This window comes from Mustela erminea, chromosome X, assembly GCF_009829155.1.
Source record: "Mustela erminea isolate mMusErm1 chromosome X, mMusErm1.Pri, whole genome shotgun sequence".
In the NCBI taxonomy this organism is placed as follows: Eukaryota; Metazoa; Chordata; class Mammalia; order Carnivora; family Mustelidae; genus Mustela; species Mustela erminea.
The window spans coordinates 115,027,347-115,042,117 of NC_045635.1; the positions used below are offsets into that span (position 1 = coordinate 115,027,347).

The window sequence follows — 14,771 nt, forward strand, 5'->3', positions numbered from 1 at the left end:
GGGAAAAAAAAGGAAGAACCCTGGCTTATAATAGGGACTTCCAGTCCTTGACAAGATTCTAACATAAGGTGCTGGGCTCCATCCCCCAATTCCAGCCCTGAAGATAACACACGAGGAAAACGGAGAGATGATGAAATCTACTTCTGCAGCATTTACCGCGGGCCAGGCACTATTAACTCATTTAACCCTCCTGCTCTGAGACAGCCAGTGCTAGGAGACAGATATCCTTCTCCCCATTTAATACGGGAGGAAACAAGGAGAGGTTAAGTAAATCACCTCAGGTCACACAACTGGTAATGCCGGAGGTTGAATCGGACTCAAGATAGTCTAGATAAAACTGAACAACACCTACAGTCTCGACGAGGTAAGTCCAGGACAGGGATGGAGGTCAGGAGAGAGCGGCCTAAAATGGAAGAGGGGTAAACACCACAGACAGGAGAGAGGCCGGAGAAATGTCCAACTGTACCCCCTTTTTTTGCCTCCCCCAACTTTACTCTAGAACAAGCCTTTTTCCACCTTATCACCACGTTAGGACAAAAAGCAGTGGTGCCAAGCCCGCAGGAAAGGGTTCCATGAAGGCAGCAGGGAAGCCACCGCAGTGGGGAGCCCAGTGCGTGTGAGCGCGCGCAGGCCCATCGGCTCCACGACACACGCCACACACACCATGAAATCCCAACCTCACATCTTAAACCAGTGAGTACACCCCAGACCCTCAAAGGCAGGAATGTGGCCAAGATTCCCTTGAGGGATCTGATTAGCCCAAGAGGAGAAACTTAAAGTCACTGGTTATCAGGGAAACAGCCCCACAGCGGAGCTCAGGTGAAGAGCCCTCAGCGCTTACAAGTTCATCTATTGTAACCATGAGCGCAAAACCAAAAATCTCCGCTAAGCAAGCCTCTAAATATGGAAGATGTAATTTTAAGTAAAATAAAAACTCAGTAACAATAATTCTGAGGAAAATACAGTCCACGGGGGAAAAAATATCTTTAAAAAAATCAGTATCTCCTGGGGCACCCGGGTGGGTCAGTTGGGTTAAGTAAGCATCTACCTACTTGTGATCTCTGTCAAATAAATAAATAAAATCTTTAAAAAAAGAATAAAAAGGGGCTCCTGGGTGGCTCAGTGGGATAAAGCCTCTGCCTTCGGCTTAGGTCATGATCCCAGGGTCCTGGGATCGAGCCCCACATCGGGCTCTCTGGTCAGCAGGGAGCCTGCTTCCACCTCTCTCTCTCTCTGCCTACTTGTGATTTCTGTCTGTCAAATAAATAATAAATAAAAATCTAAAAAAAAATGCTTAAAAAAAAGAATAAAAAAATAGTGTCTTTAAACAGCTTACAGTATAGAGCTACAATAACCAAGATCAAACATGTTAATAAAAATGTACAGTAACGGTTTCGAGGCAGTAATTCAACAAATAGCAGAGTTTTCAACACATACTAGAATGGAAATCCTTATTTAAAAAAACCAACGCTTACCCAAAAAAATCAATTCAAAATGAATTACAGACCTAACAAAGTTAAAACTACCAGACCTGCAGTACATACACCAATGTTCATCTCTTAATATTGACAAATACACCATAACTACGTTAAGAGGTTAAACTTAGGGCAAACTGGGTGTAGGATATATGGGAACTTTATGCTATCTTTGCAACATTTCTGTAAATTTAAAACCATCCCAAAATAAAGTTCACTTTTTTAAAGTGCACAGTATTAGTCATCAGGGAAATGCAAATTAAAATCTCAGTGTGATACCACCCCACCCCACCCCCCACTAAAATGGGTAAAATGAAACAGACCAACGCAGCCAATGTTGGAAAGCAACCACAACACTCAAATTGCTAGGAGGGCATAAAACAGTACTCTTGGGGACACTATTCAGCAGTCTAAAATTAAACACATAGAGTCCACCCTATTACCTCATCAATTCCACTCCAAATTTTATCCAGAAGAAATGGAACTGTACGCCCAAGATTTGGACAACATTCATAGCAACGTTGTTTGTAATAGCCCAAAGCTAGAAGTCCAGATGTCCATCGAGACAGACGATCTACACTGTAAACTCTACACTGGAATTCTCTACACCAAAAACACTACATGGGTGCATCTCAAAAACATGCCAAACGTAGCTAGACAGAGAAAGTACAGTGATGTAAGCTTCAACTCCTATGAAATCCTAAAATAGCCACATCTACCCTGCAACAATTGAAACCAGGTCAGTGGTGTTTCTCTGGGCCTGGGAGAAGACACACTGACTGGTTAAGGGGCACAAAAGAACTTTTCGGAGGGAAATAGCCTGCCTCTTGATAAATGGGTTATCAACTCTTTTCCAAGGCTGATCAAACTGAACACCGATCTGTGTCCTTTCAGTGCAAGTAAAATTTTTTAAAAAATAGAAATGCCACTCATTCATCAGAGATACAATTAAATGAGATGAAAGGTATCCATCAGAATGGCTACATTTAAAACCACCAAATAGGGGCACCTGGGTGGCTCAGTGTTTAAGCCTCTTCCTTCAGCTCAGGTCATGATCTCAGGGTCCTGGGATCGAGCCCCACATCGGGCTCTCTGCTCAGCAGGGAGCATGCTCCCCCCCCCCCCCCCCCCCCCCCGCCTACTTGTGATCTCTATCAAAAAATCTTTAAGATAAAAAATAAATAAAACCACCAAATACTGGTAAGGGCACAGAATAACCTCTGTTCCAAGTGGGTGGCAAGTAAAACGCTACAACTTTGGAAAAACTGTGACTTCCTATGAAACTAAGTATTAACCATAGAATCCAGCAACTCCAGTGTTTTTATCTCATTACTCAGACTTCTGTATTAGAATACACACAGCACTTTATTCAGAACAGCCAAGAGCTAGAAAAGGCCCAGGTCTCCACCAACAGGTAAACTGTACCATATGCTTATCCTTGACCACAAAAAGTAACTATGGATACACATGTGGAGAATCTTAAAAAGCGTTTTGCTTAAGAACAAAAAGCCTTTGCCAGTCTCCACTTTTGATTCCATTTAGGTGCTCCTGAATAGGCAGGTGTCTTACGAAGAGTCACAAAATAACTTTTGAACAGGTTTTTCATTTTCAAAATCTGAAAACTCAGCTCACTGATAGGGGCGCTTTTAGGGAAGCATAGATAGAGGTGTGCAACTTCATTGATAGGAAGGACTGGCTCTTCTAGAGTAACTGGCATGGAGCTACTTATTTACAGGGCAATACTTAGGGCTTTATTCTGCCAACCTGGCAGGCATTACTTTCCCATGTGATTTTTTTTCTCAACTGCCTACGTAACCCAAATACACGGGTTAGGTGCAGATGAATTTCATGCATATAATGGGGAGCCGTAAAATGGAGGCCGCCCCAGGAGTACGGCCCATGTCAGAAATCTGAACTGGTCAGATGAGGAAACCTCACCCACCAACCAGTCCACCTCAGCTTCACCGTGCACAGGACCGCCCAGCCGAACCGCACCTTTCCACACCACCTCTTCTTCCAAAGCCCTGCAACACATTCAGGCCCCGAAGTCCTCTGGAAGCAGAAGCTCCGCAAGGCCCTGCACTCCAGCGCAAAGGTTATCTCCCTTTGATAAAGGATAAAGGTCACTGAACTTTTCAGTCCCCCAGGAGTCAGGGACACAGAGAGCAGCAGACACAAGCAGAGACCCTGACCCATACACAAGTGTGTTAATCAGGCGCTGGGTTAACAGCATTGCTTAAGGCCCAAACTGGGATTCGCTACTAAACTGAGCTAAAATGGACCGGTTTTCCCTCAAGAGTTAAGCAGAAGAACCAAGAGTACATCCTTGGTCTTTCAACTTCTAGTTCTTTGATGTCACTGCTCCCATTCACCCATGTAGGGGTAAAGATGAAATGCAAACACCTCAATTACCTTGATACCTACACCTGAAGCTCATTCCCCTAATTAGGGGGCCCAAGTCACAGAACAGGCCATCTTGGTGACAATGTTCCATGGCAACTGCTCAGAATTGCCAGAAGTACGTGAGAAGTAGTTTGGGGGAGGAGACATAGGAAGAGCATACTGAAAAGCCTATAGTCCTTGTTGTAAAAAATAAAAAGAACCCAGGGGCCACAAAAAATGCATGTTAAGTTTTATTAAGTTTCAAATACAAAACATTCCAAAAAGAGAAAAGTGATCTATAATATCTAAGTTCTATATTCAACTACCGTTAAACAAAACATTCTTTATCATTTTACAACCAGTATAAAGCCAGAAGAATCAAGACAGATTCTTTTTCCAATGGGGGAATAAGTCTGCTGGGTCAGTAAACTATTTGCCAAACAGCTGAATGGTGATTTAGGTATGCTTAATTTGAATTTAGTATTCACATTTACTATGATTAATTTCTATGTTCTACCCTATTTTCAATTTACCTAAATAAAATCTCCAGAGCCAAGAAGTCATGAGAAACCTAATCCCAGGTAGTTTACATTACAGGACCAAGGAAGACAGCTATGTTAAGTGCAACAGCTACTTAAAATTGGTCAATCCCTCATTGTGGTCTAGGATTGGAAGAGCCTTTCCAATGAGGGTTACAATTTTTGGACTATTTCTCACAACTGCGAAGACTAAACATATGACAGCACTGATTTTACTATGGAAAAAAAAGTATCAGAAGTTTTTGTACTTCGTTCTTCTAACCCAACAACTCCAATCCAGTCCCTTTAAGAACATTAGCTTTACATACTATCGGCTTTAATCTCCAACATGACTGGTTTGTTTCCAAGACAGGTGGTGGGGTAAAGCAGACTTACAAATAGTACACTTAAAAAAGCCAAGTGGCCCAATTTGTTTCCAGTTTTTCAAGTGTGCTTTCAATCGTTTCAGCTACGTTTCCAGTTACTTTAGTTTCCAGATGCTACTTCCTTCATTTTATAACTGAACCCCACTTCTGGACGAACTACACCAAATCAAATGTCCCCACTTGCTGAAAAAATCAGTTTACTGGATAAAGAGTTACCACTCATGCCTTTCATTTTTCTACTTCAGCTTTCTGACAGCAATAATTAGAAGTTCTAAATTGCAGAGCTGTCCCCAGGACTTTAGCAAAATGAAAACCAAAGCTGTAAAATCCACATAAAGAACCACAAGAACTTACTACCTCCACTTACCAATTTCCTTAGCTGCTCCCCTTTATCTGGCCAATTACTTTTTTAAAGTAACTACCACTCCCTAGTTAAGTGCTAACCAACACTGATGCCTTCCTTCCTTCCTTAGATCCACAGGAACCCTCAAAGGCAAAAATCTATTGCCTGCACCAAACCAATTCTGATGAGTACTGCTTATGCAACTGTTGTGCCTTATCGACAATCAGCATTCTTCTGCTTCAACAACTCTGTAAAATGAAAAGCATGTGATCAGATCACAAGACACTCTTTTACACTGGAAATTACTCCCCCCCCTTACCCATTCTCTAAATATACTTTTTTACTGCTTTAACTGGCAACGAAACATGTGCTTTAAGCTGCAAGTTCTAAAATGCAACCAAACACACTCATTAATAATTCCTGTTATCAATTTGGGAATACTGAGTGCTACTAGGTCATCAATACACCAGTGACACCGCCACTCTCCAAGTGGGAACTGAGAAGCAGTGGCATCTGTTCTCCCCTTAGTCAAGTTATACTATGGCTGAGGAAGCACCAATAATAAAAAGGGGATCCTCTGGGCGCCTGTGTGGCTCAGCCATTGGGCGGCTGCCTTCAGCCTGGGTCATGATCCCAGGGTACTGGGAGCCCCACATCGGGCTCTCTGCTCGGCGGGAAGCCCGCTTCGCCCTCCCCCACTCCCCCTGCTTGTGTTCCCTCTGTCAAAAAAATAAGTAAAATCTTTAAAATGGGGGTAACCTCTTACAAAAATGCACGGGAACAAGTCTAAACCTCATGCATGTCAAGTTTGTTCATACAAAGTGTACAGCTCCAATCAACCACTGCTTATGGGGACTACATTAGCAAGCTTTATACATTCAAAAATAAGCTAATTATAAAGGAGCTTAAGAGGTACCAACTTCCAGTTACAGGATAAGTTAACTCCATTGGAAAGTACAGAATGTAGGAAAAATCAAGTGGCATGACTGAGCCACTAACGGAAACACACCTGTTTAAAAAATAACTTTGCCCTACATTCTAATGGGGGAATGAACGTACAAGGGATTACATGTTACAGCACTTTATCCTCCTAATCCACAAGTTGGGTTACAAGCCCCTTCACGAAGAAACTTAATACCACAGGTATGCATAGTGAAAAGCTCTTACTTACACCTCTAAGGCCACAGCTTCTGGAACTTACCTTAGCATTTGATTTCTCTTGCTGCCAGCTTTATCTAGTGTGAATTAATCAGCACTCCAAGCATAATGACCAAAATCCTCAACCTGTAAAAATTAAATATGTAACTAGTTACCGCTCTTAAAGGAAAATCTTCAAAACTTGCCTACAACTGCTCTTTTCCAGAAAGAAAAGGCAAGTTCAGACTTGCAGCTTAACGTTATTTCATGTTCTACTAATTCTCAAAGTGGTGGTAGGTTCACTGGCTTGGGATGGACTGGAATGGCTTAAAATGGTTAAGTCGCATGGCTTATGGATTCTCATTCTGTTCCAATGGTGCACTGCCATGTTAAATCCATAAGTTGAACGGACAAAACTTATTTGAAGGAATAAGTGCAGTATAAGGATTTTAGTTGGAGGTCTTCAAGTTTACTATATTCAAGAGCATCTTTTTCAACTTCATGGCTGGACCTGGGTCATGCTGCCTCAGGTTTTGCTTTTTAAAGACCACTTGCAATAGATTTTCTCCATACAGTGTAGTTCCATAGAACTAAAAACAAGTCAGGCATCCAACTAAATGTCAAGTTTGCAATGGCTTACAGGGGCAGAGATCGGGACCCCCAAACTTAAGCCATTTCCTATATTGACTAAAAGGCTATTTTGAAAAATGTTAAAACGTATGAAGCATGTTTAAAGGTCTTCATCAAAAAATACTTAAAAAAGAAAAAAAAGACACCCCCTCCCGAGCCCCAGATTGCCATTGGTAAACAACAGCTGTATTATTAAGGCCTTTAACTGTCATACATGCTTTAAAAAAAAAAAAAGAAAAAGAAAAATCCATGTGTTGAATTTGGAGGACTTCTAATATGCTATCGAACACTTTGCTTTTCCAAAAGTTTTTTTTTTTAAATCTAGAAAGCATTTCCATTGCCATGAGGTACAGTATGTCTCACTGTACTATGAGGAAGGTAAGTGTTCAATCTCGACTTAGACGGAAAAACTAGTTTGCTTTGCTTACCATCTTTGCTGTTTCACAGGCATTTGATGCTTTAAATCTGATGTGGAATGCTGATAGATTCACTTTTTAGAAGTCATAAGCCTTTGAGAAGTTGGAGATAACTTCATTGCTTATCTATTTTCTCCTTTGCAATCAAGCTGTTCCTTAAAAGTGAGACACTACAGAGTTGCAAAAATTTGAAACAGTAAGAGCAAGCACCGTTTGCAGCTTCATGGTTGGTTTTGGCCAAACTTTTTATTTAGTATTCTGTAGTTGCTTAACACACACTTAAATGGTCTTATTGGGGGGAGGGGAAAGGGGAGGTTCTTGTAGATTCCCAAGGAAATGTCAGAAAGGCAAAATATGGCCAGCATTATCCATTTGGTTTTTTGGGTTTACTGGGTGAATAGCACTTTCCTTACATAAGCATCTGATCTCAGGTTTTTCATACTGAGAACATTGAGATTTCAGTTTGAAGACCCTCTGAAATCCTATGAGTAGCATACCCCGACCACCCTCTAACAGCTAGCTTGTTTGTATAGGCAGAAGGATTCACCTCTCCATTTTAGATGGCTAGATGTTTGTGGAAGGTCTTAGAATTGCTTTGCCTCACTTACTGGGAAAAGACAGATATAGGAAGTGGCCTTTAGGGACACTTTTAACTTGAAAAATTACAACACTAGTACACAAGTCAAGTCTTAACACATTTAACATTTGCTTATTGAAAGCAATGTCATAAAGTCAAATAAGATTAAACAGGTTTTACTTTTTTTCCCTCACAAGAACATAAAAATTATGGAAGGGGAACTTAAACAGGAAATTTAAAAAAAGGTAACACAATTTTTCCTTTTAGTAGTCCTTGGGTAGTTATGACAGAAAAGGTTCCACTTTTTTGTTTGTTTCTTTGAACAGGGATTTTGGTCCAAAGTTTTGTTTGTTTTTAATATCTGCTTCTGCCTCCCCCTCTATCAGATCGGCTTCCTCCACGGCCACCACCTCTTGGTGCTCCGCGGCTTGAACTGCTGTAGGAATCACGTGGAGGAGGGTACCCCCTTTCCATAGAAGGGGGAAGCCCTCTTTCTTGTCTGCCAACCCGATCACGACCACTTGAGTAGAGATCACTTCGGCTGCTTGAGTAACTGTCTCGACTTCCACCATATCCGTCACGTGAGCTGCTGTAATCATCATAGCGACTGCTTCCACCATAAGATGGCGGGGGCCCTCGTGTAGGTGGAGCACTACGTGAGTTACCTGCAGGGTCAATGGTCAGGTAATATGGCAACACTATAAATTGTATATATACAACATTTAAATCTGAATTTACAGAATTCTTGTATTAAACGTTTACTTTCTTAAATGGGAGGTTTTAAACTCTGCCATTGCTGGCCATTAACAGGGATTTGCTCATCTGCTGAGATACGGAAATGGATGGGTTTTAATGTTTGTTTGAAAAGACTGAAGACGGTGTGTATTTCAAGAGGATATTCCAGACAGCTTGTTATTTTATAGTAGGCACTCAGACACTTTCCAGTGATAAGTTGCAATTTTGAACTGTAGACTTTCCTTCATATTGCAATGGTAAACATTTGATCTTGTTAATAAAATTTTTAAACTGTATTTTCACTGTTGGGGGAAAACACATAAGGCTGCCAATTTAAGCAAGCAAAATCCCCTCCAAAGCAAGCAAACAGCCTCAAAAAGAAAAAAAAAACTTAGAAAAAACAAAAGCCCCTCACAAAACTAGGAAAAGCCCAGCTGATAAAGTTACCCCTTAAAAGCAAGCAAATATCCCTTAAAAAGCAAGCACCACACAGCCTAATAAAGTGGCTCATGAACCTAAAAACTCAAGCTGGTGATATTCAAAGACCCTCAACCAGTATCTTACCATAACTCTCATATGAATCTCTGTAGGAGCCTCCACTTGGATGATCTGAATAGTCACGATCACGACCATAGCCATCTCTATCACTGCAGTTAAAATGAAAAATAAAAAAAAAAAAACTTGTTAAGGCACAAGACATCAATTTCAGAGCGACTTCCATTTTTTACAGCAAGCTGCGGCAGGCAGCAGTTAGTACCCTACCTATAGCCTCTTGACGGGTAGTCATCACGTGAACTGGAATGACCATAATCACGGTAAGTATAATCTCTCGGCGGTGGTGCATAATCTCTTGTATCACGAGAACTTGGGTAATCTCTGCTTGAATAGCTGAAAAGACAAAAATTTAAGTCGGTTCACACTTTTCCTAGGTTCTCCCTTCAACCTCAGTTATTAAGACAACGAACTAACTACTCTCATCAGTTACCTGTCTTTAGTGGAGTATCCATCATCTCTCGGGGACAAATAAACATCTCTACGAGAGGGCAGGGGTTCCCTTCGAGGTGGGCCTCCGTAACTATCTCTTCCACGTGACACAGGAGCTTAAGAAAAAAATTTTTTTCAATATAACCAAAATGTGCATGTACATTTAGGCAATGAAAAGCAGTGACTTAAAGACGACACTGTGGAAAGGAGTTTCTTTAAAAATTTCCTTCGCACAAACCAAATTCTTTTCAGTACTTCTAACTTTATGCAAGCCTAGTCCATGAAACAGTTTCATTAAGCATCATTTTTAACATTTAAGGCTTTAAAAACATTTTTGAAGATTTTGAGCAAGTGAGCAAGCAAGAAAAAGCACAAGCAGCAGAGAGGAAAGAAGCAGGCTCCCCCCAGGCTGAGCAGGGAGATCCATGTGGGGCAAGGAAAACACTTAACAGACCGTGCCACCCAGGCACCCCTACGTTTTATTTTGAAGCATCATTTTTGAAAATCACTGATGAATCCTTTGTTATAGTGGTAGAACAGAATGTTCTATAAATCCAGCATTTACCTCTTCCTCCCATTCCACTGCTGCTGCGAACTGGTCCTGAAGGGGCAGATCTTTTAGGAGGAGGACCACCACTTCGTGGTGGTGGTCCTCTTTTTACTGGAAGTGGTCCCCTGGAAGAACTCATGTTAAAATTCATGGAATAGCCACCATCATCTACATTGAAATAGAAAAGAGAAACATTATAAATTCCAGCATCAATAAAAGCTATTTACGTTTACTTTGCTGTTATCAATGACCATTTTCTGTTTAGTTGGGGAATCTGACTTTTTCACTTGAGTAAGACTAACTGTAAGGGAGTTGACACAGACTAACAAAATAATAGAACTAAAGTGTACTCCTAAGTTGCTTCAAAGAAAAATACAAACTGTTTCATTTTTATACACCAAAGTACATGTCATCAAAAACTTTCTGCAAATTCTGGACAAATTTGTTGTCCACGGTTTTATTGTTTTGGTATTTAAGTAATCTCTACATCCAATGCGAGACTTACTCATTACCTGTCACCAAGAGTTATTAGCTAGGCTCCCATTTATTGCTTTTTTAAATACTAACTTAGGATGCCTTCTAGGTTTCTCTTAAGTCATGACTTTAATAAACGAGGTCTTTTCAGTATCAAAAGCTGGAGCGTTTACTACAGGACTTAACCAATGCACAGACTAGTGTGGGGTTTACAGTTCCTAATTCTACAACAAGCCTAAGGTAGAAGTCATTACCCATGTGCCCTCCACGTGAGGGAGGTCCCCTGGTTCCTCCACTTCCTCCTCTTCCGCCTCTAAGACCTCTTGGAGGGCCTCTGCTTCTTGGAGGTGGTGGTGGTCCACGTCTACCACTTTCAAATGATGGTTTAGTGGCTTGTTCTACTTTGATGGCTTTTCCATCTAAGGACTAAAAAAACATCAAAAACAGTTAACTGCATCAATATTTAAAAAAGGCCTTGCACATCCATTCACTATGTGTTATTACACCAACGTGCCCTCCAAAAATGTAAGTTTTTAGGTAAATTTAGCTCACCAATTAATCTGAGAAAAGCGATAAAATATAGGGTCATTTTCCATTCTAAGTTTTTTAGAATGATACTAATCAGTTTAACTCCAACATTAAAGTGAATCCATCACACTGCTGGTCAATAACATTTTAAAAGCTAGACAATCAATTTGTTATTAAATGTGATAACAGCAAAGGAAAGCCAAGATATCGAGGCATTCTATGGATTCTAGAGAACACACGGTCATATAATTTTCTCAACTGAAACAATTTAAAAGTACAATCCACAACTCTGCAAAACGTGAAATTACAAAGGGCAGAAGATTAGCGGGTTCTGGAAAGGTATACATTCAAACACAAATCAAGAACTTTTCTAGACCAGACTTCAGTTAACACTCTTTATGCGTTAGGAAACAGTACCATTGTGCAATCTCACCTTTCCATTCATGTCTCTGGCTGCATCCTTAGCATCTGCTGGGCTCTCAAAGGTGACAAAAGCAAATCCTCTTGATTTGTTGGTTTCACGATCTTTCATCAATAGAACTGAAAAAGCCGTTTTTTGGGGGGGGTGTTACTCTAGTTCGAATTCAATAACGAAAGTGCACCTACAACATGTAAGCTCAGAACTTCTTAGAGGACAAAATGTATCATTTCAAACGATCAACGCAATCAAATACATCACAGCTTACATTTTTAACTTTAACAGCTCCCTATATCCTTTCAAATAACTCACCTTCCACTATTCGTCCATATTTGCCAAATACTGCTTCAAGGGCTTTTTCATTTGTTTCTGTATTGAGGCCACCAATGAAAAGCTTTCCTGGGCGATCTGCTTCAACCATTTTTTCCCCCTGGTGAGAGTCTGTTGAAAAAGAACAGTATTACCTCCCTATAAAAAGTTCAAGTTTATGGGGCACATGTATATTTACTAGTGCATATTTCTTGTTTCACTAAGATTATCATTCCTTAAAAACTGCAGACACCAAAAAGCCTACTTTCCTAAAGCCTCAGCAGGAAACCAATTCAAGTATTTGAGTGATGCTGCAGTTTACCTTAAACTAGTTAAAGGACCACTTAATACCTTCATCTTTAATCCACCTCGATAATTTTAATAAACAGCTACTCAGCCTCTGAAAAAGCAATTCTAGTTTTAACCCTAGATGTGTTCCTTTTAAAGATTCAATTATCACCTTCTAATTACCCTAATGTTTTTTTTTTAAACCGTCTCGCCTCATTCAAGGTCACAGGCCAGATACAGGTCCTCTTCCAAGAACTTTGCCTCTCCTCATTGGGATTCTCTAGTCAATCTAAATAGAAATTTAAAGTTTGAACCAAGTTATACCTCCTCTTCTAAACCAACCCCTAAACCCGCCGAAAAGGTTCTTTTAGAACAAGAAAAAAAAAGGTTTCAGTATCGTTTCATAATAACGGAAGGTGGAAGCGCGCATCGTATCACTCAACGCTCCATGACTGCAGCAGAATCCAATTAAAATCCGTCATTAAAAACCGCGTGGAAAACACAAAATGGCGACACTTGGATTCAGCCCAGAAAAACCTACACTGGTCAGGGGAGTAACTTTTGGTATCAGCAGTGGCTGCGAGAAGTCAAAGGGCCTCCTCTCCGAGGCTGCCAATGAACAAGGACCCGCGTAAAAGTGCACGTGCCCATCCGTAGCGCCAGCGCCATCCCAATGCAGGTACCGCGGTGGCGCGCTCTGCCCTCGTCCCGTTTCAGCCCCGACCTCCGGCACCACCCCCGCAGGCGACAACCAAACTTTCCCGAAAGGCACCCAGCGGGACGGAGCCCCCACGTCTGTTTTCCTCGGACACGCGCCGCTTTATCGAAATAGGTCGGCCCCTTTCGGTTCTTAAAATGGCGCCCGCCACCCCCATCTCCAGGGAGATAATCCCAAGTTCTAACGTGGCAAGAAGGCACGCGAAACGGCCGAAGGAAAGGCTAACACGTACCGGAGGGGTGACAACGGTTCCAAGCTCCTACGAGCTCGCCGGCAGGGGCTTCGTAGCAGCTCAGCACGAGGGAGTGCCGCCGGATCCGCGAACGGAAGAGGGAAGCCGCTAGCAATACTGCGCAACGAGGGCGAACAAAGGAGACAGCAAACTTTATACTGCCCGGGAACGAGGCTGAAGGACCCGGATGGAAACCGAGCTTAGAATTTGAAACGCAAAGGGAGGGGGAGCCGTTCCCAGTCTCCCTATTGGCTTTCTTCTCCGTCACTCACTCCTTGCCCCACCCCTTACCCCAGGCCCTCGGCGTTCTAGCCGGCGCCCGCTTGTAACCGTTTTCCCAGCCCCCACCCGTGCTCCCCAGACCCGCGTTTTTGCTTTCCGCTAAAATGCTTCATGGGCTGCGTTTAATACCGAATTGAAATTTATTACTTATTCCGGGGGCCGGGCACGGTGCTAAACTTTATACCCGTTAACTCATTTAATTATCAAAGCAGTGTGATGAAGGTTGATCCTAACTGTGCTAATTTTGCGTCAAGGGGAAACAAAGAAGTTTAGATAATAAAATACATCTTCCCAAAATATCTTCAACGGGAACTTTTAGTGGGTGGGGAAAATTCTGACAAATGAACGTTACTTAGGGGAGGAAAGAGTACGAAACAGCAGACAGTCATTTCATAGAGAACAATTACTGAACACCTACTAATCAAAGGCAGGCTGCGGGGTTACAACTCAACAAGCGGAGACAAGGGCAAGAAAGCATTTACGTCGAAGGTAGAACTACCAACTTTGGCAAATAAAAATAAAGGACGCCCAGTTAAGTTTGAATTTCAGATAAATTTTTAAAGCATGTATATCCCCAGACCATGTACAGAAAATTTAATGGTTAACTCAAATTTAAGTGGGCATTGTGTCTTTTTTCTATGTCAGTCCACTCGTGTTGGGGGGGATTACAAAAGTTAAACATTCTCTGATTTATTTAAAACCCAACGGAAAAAATGGCAATACAAGTAACAAAACAATTACGTGTTGTGATTAGTGCCAGGAAGCAAACTAGGTGCTCTGGTGGGCAGTATACAGGAGACCAAATTTGATTTTTAAAAGCCACATCAGAACTGAATGCAGAAAAGAAACTAGCCATGAGAGTGCTTTTTCAAGAAGAGAGAGCACTAAGCAGAAAGTGGAGGGAAAGACCCTGCAGGGATCAAGAGAGGAAAGAGATCCAGGGTGTCAGGAATTAAAGGGGTATCAAGAGTATGGACTCAGAAAAACAATCTGAGGGGTTTGAAGTGACGGGGGGGGGGGGGGGGGGGGACCAGGTGGTGGGTATTAGGGAGGGCACGGATTGCATGGAGCACTGGGTGTGGTGCAAAAATAATGAATACTGTTACACTGAAAAGAAATAAAAAATAAATTTAAAAAAAAGAGAGAGAAGGAACCGAGGAGGTAGGCAGAATCTTGGAACCCATTAAAAGATTGCAGAAGGTTAAGTGTGAAACCAGAAGTACCTCTGGGACTGTGTGAACAGACCTGGAGAGAGCGGACGGGGCCTTGAATTAGGGGCGTGGCCGTGAGGATGGGGAGGAAGGAACAATCCATCCTTAGGTGTATGGGACAGGTAGGGTGCACTGAATTTGCTAATGAATCAGATGGGAAAGGGCTGGGGTGGAATTG

The 14,771-nt window shown here is 41.8% G+C and overlaps 1 protein-coding gene and 1 non-coding gene across 3 annotated transcripts; both read right to left on the minus strand.

The window, feature by feature from the left end:
* Positions 1–4,090: 4,090 nt before the first annotated feature.
* Positions 4,091–13,280, minus strand: RBMX (RNA binding motif protein X-linked). Of its 2 annotated transcripts, XR_004282475.1 has the most exons (10): positions 13,101–13,279; positions 11,866–11,994; positions 11,569–11,675; positions 10,862–11,033; positions 10,149–10,301; positions 9,585–9,699; positions 9,362–9,487; positions 9,164–9,246; positions 6,306–6,388; positions 4,091–5,352 (listed from the first exon to the last, which is right to left on the minus strand). XR_004282475.1 is itself a non-coding variant. In XM_032330218.1 (9 exons), exons 2-9 carry the CDS (start codon positions 11,972–11,974, stop codon positions 8,219–8,221), a joined length of 1,176 nt encoding a protein of 391 aa, XP_032186109.1. In that variant the 5' UTR covers positions 11,975–11,994; positions 13,101–13,280; the 3' UTR covers positions 8,109–8,218. The 2 variants fall into 2 exon arrangements, 1 of the variants encoding a protein (XP_032186109.1); XM_032330218.1 differs by lacking the exons at positions 4,091–5,352; positions 6,306–6,388 and adding an exon at positions 8,109–8,529 and having other exon boundaries at positions 13,101–13,280.
* On the minus strand, positions 11,749–11,817 carry LOC116583831. Its single transcript, XR_004282928.1, has one exon. It is a non-coding gene; the product is annotated as a small nucleolar RNA SNORD61 (small nucleolar RNA).
* Positions 13,281–14,771: the final 1,491 nt, after the last annotated feature.

Excerpts from the sequence above, each read along its gene's own strand:
- RBMX (XM_032330218.1), bottom strand. The coding sequence starts at position 11,974 with ATGGTTGAAGCAGATCGCCCAGGAAAGCTTTTCATTGGTGGCCTCAAT. Across the intron at positions 9,488-9,584 it reads GGATACTCCACTAAAGACAG|CTATTCAAGCAGAGATTACC; the intron begins GTAACTGATGAG and ends TTGTCTTTTCAG. Across the intron at positions 8,530-9,163 it reads AGATTCATATGAGAGTTATG|GTAACTCACGTAGTGCTCCA; the intron begins GTAAGATACTGG and ends TTGACCCTGCAG.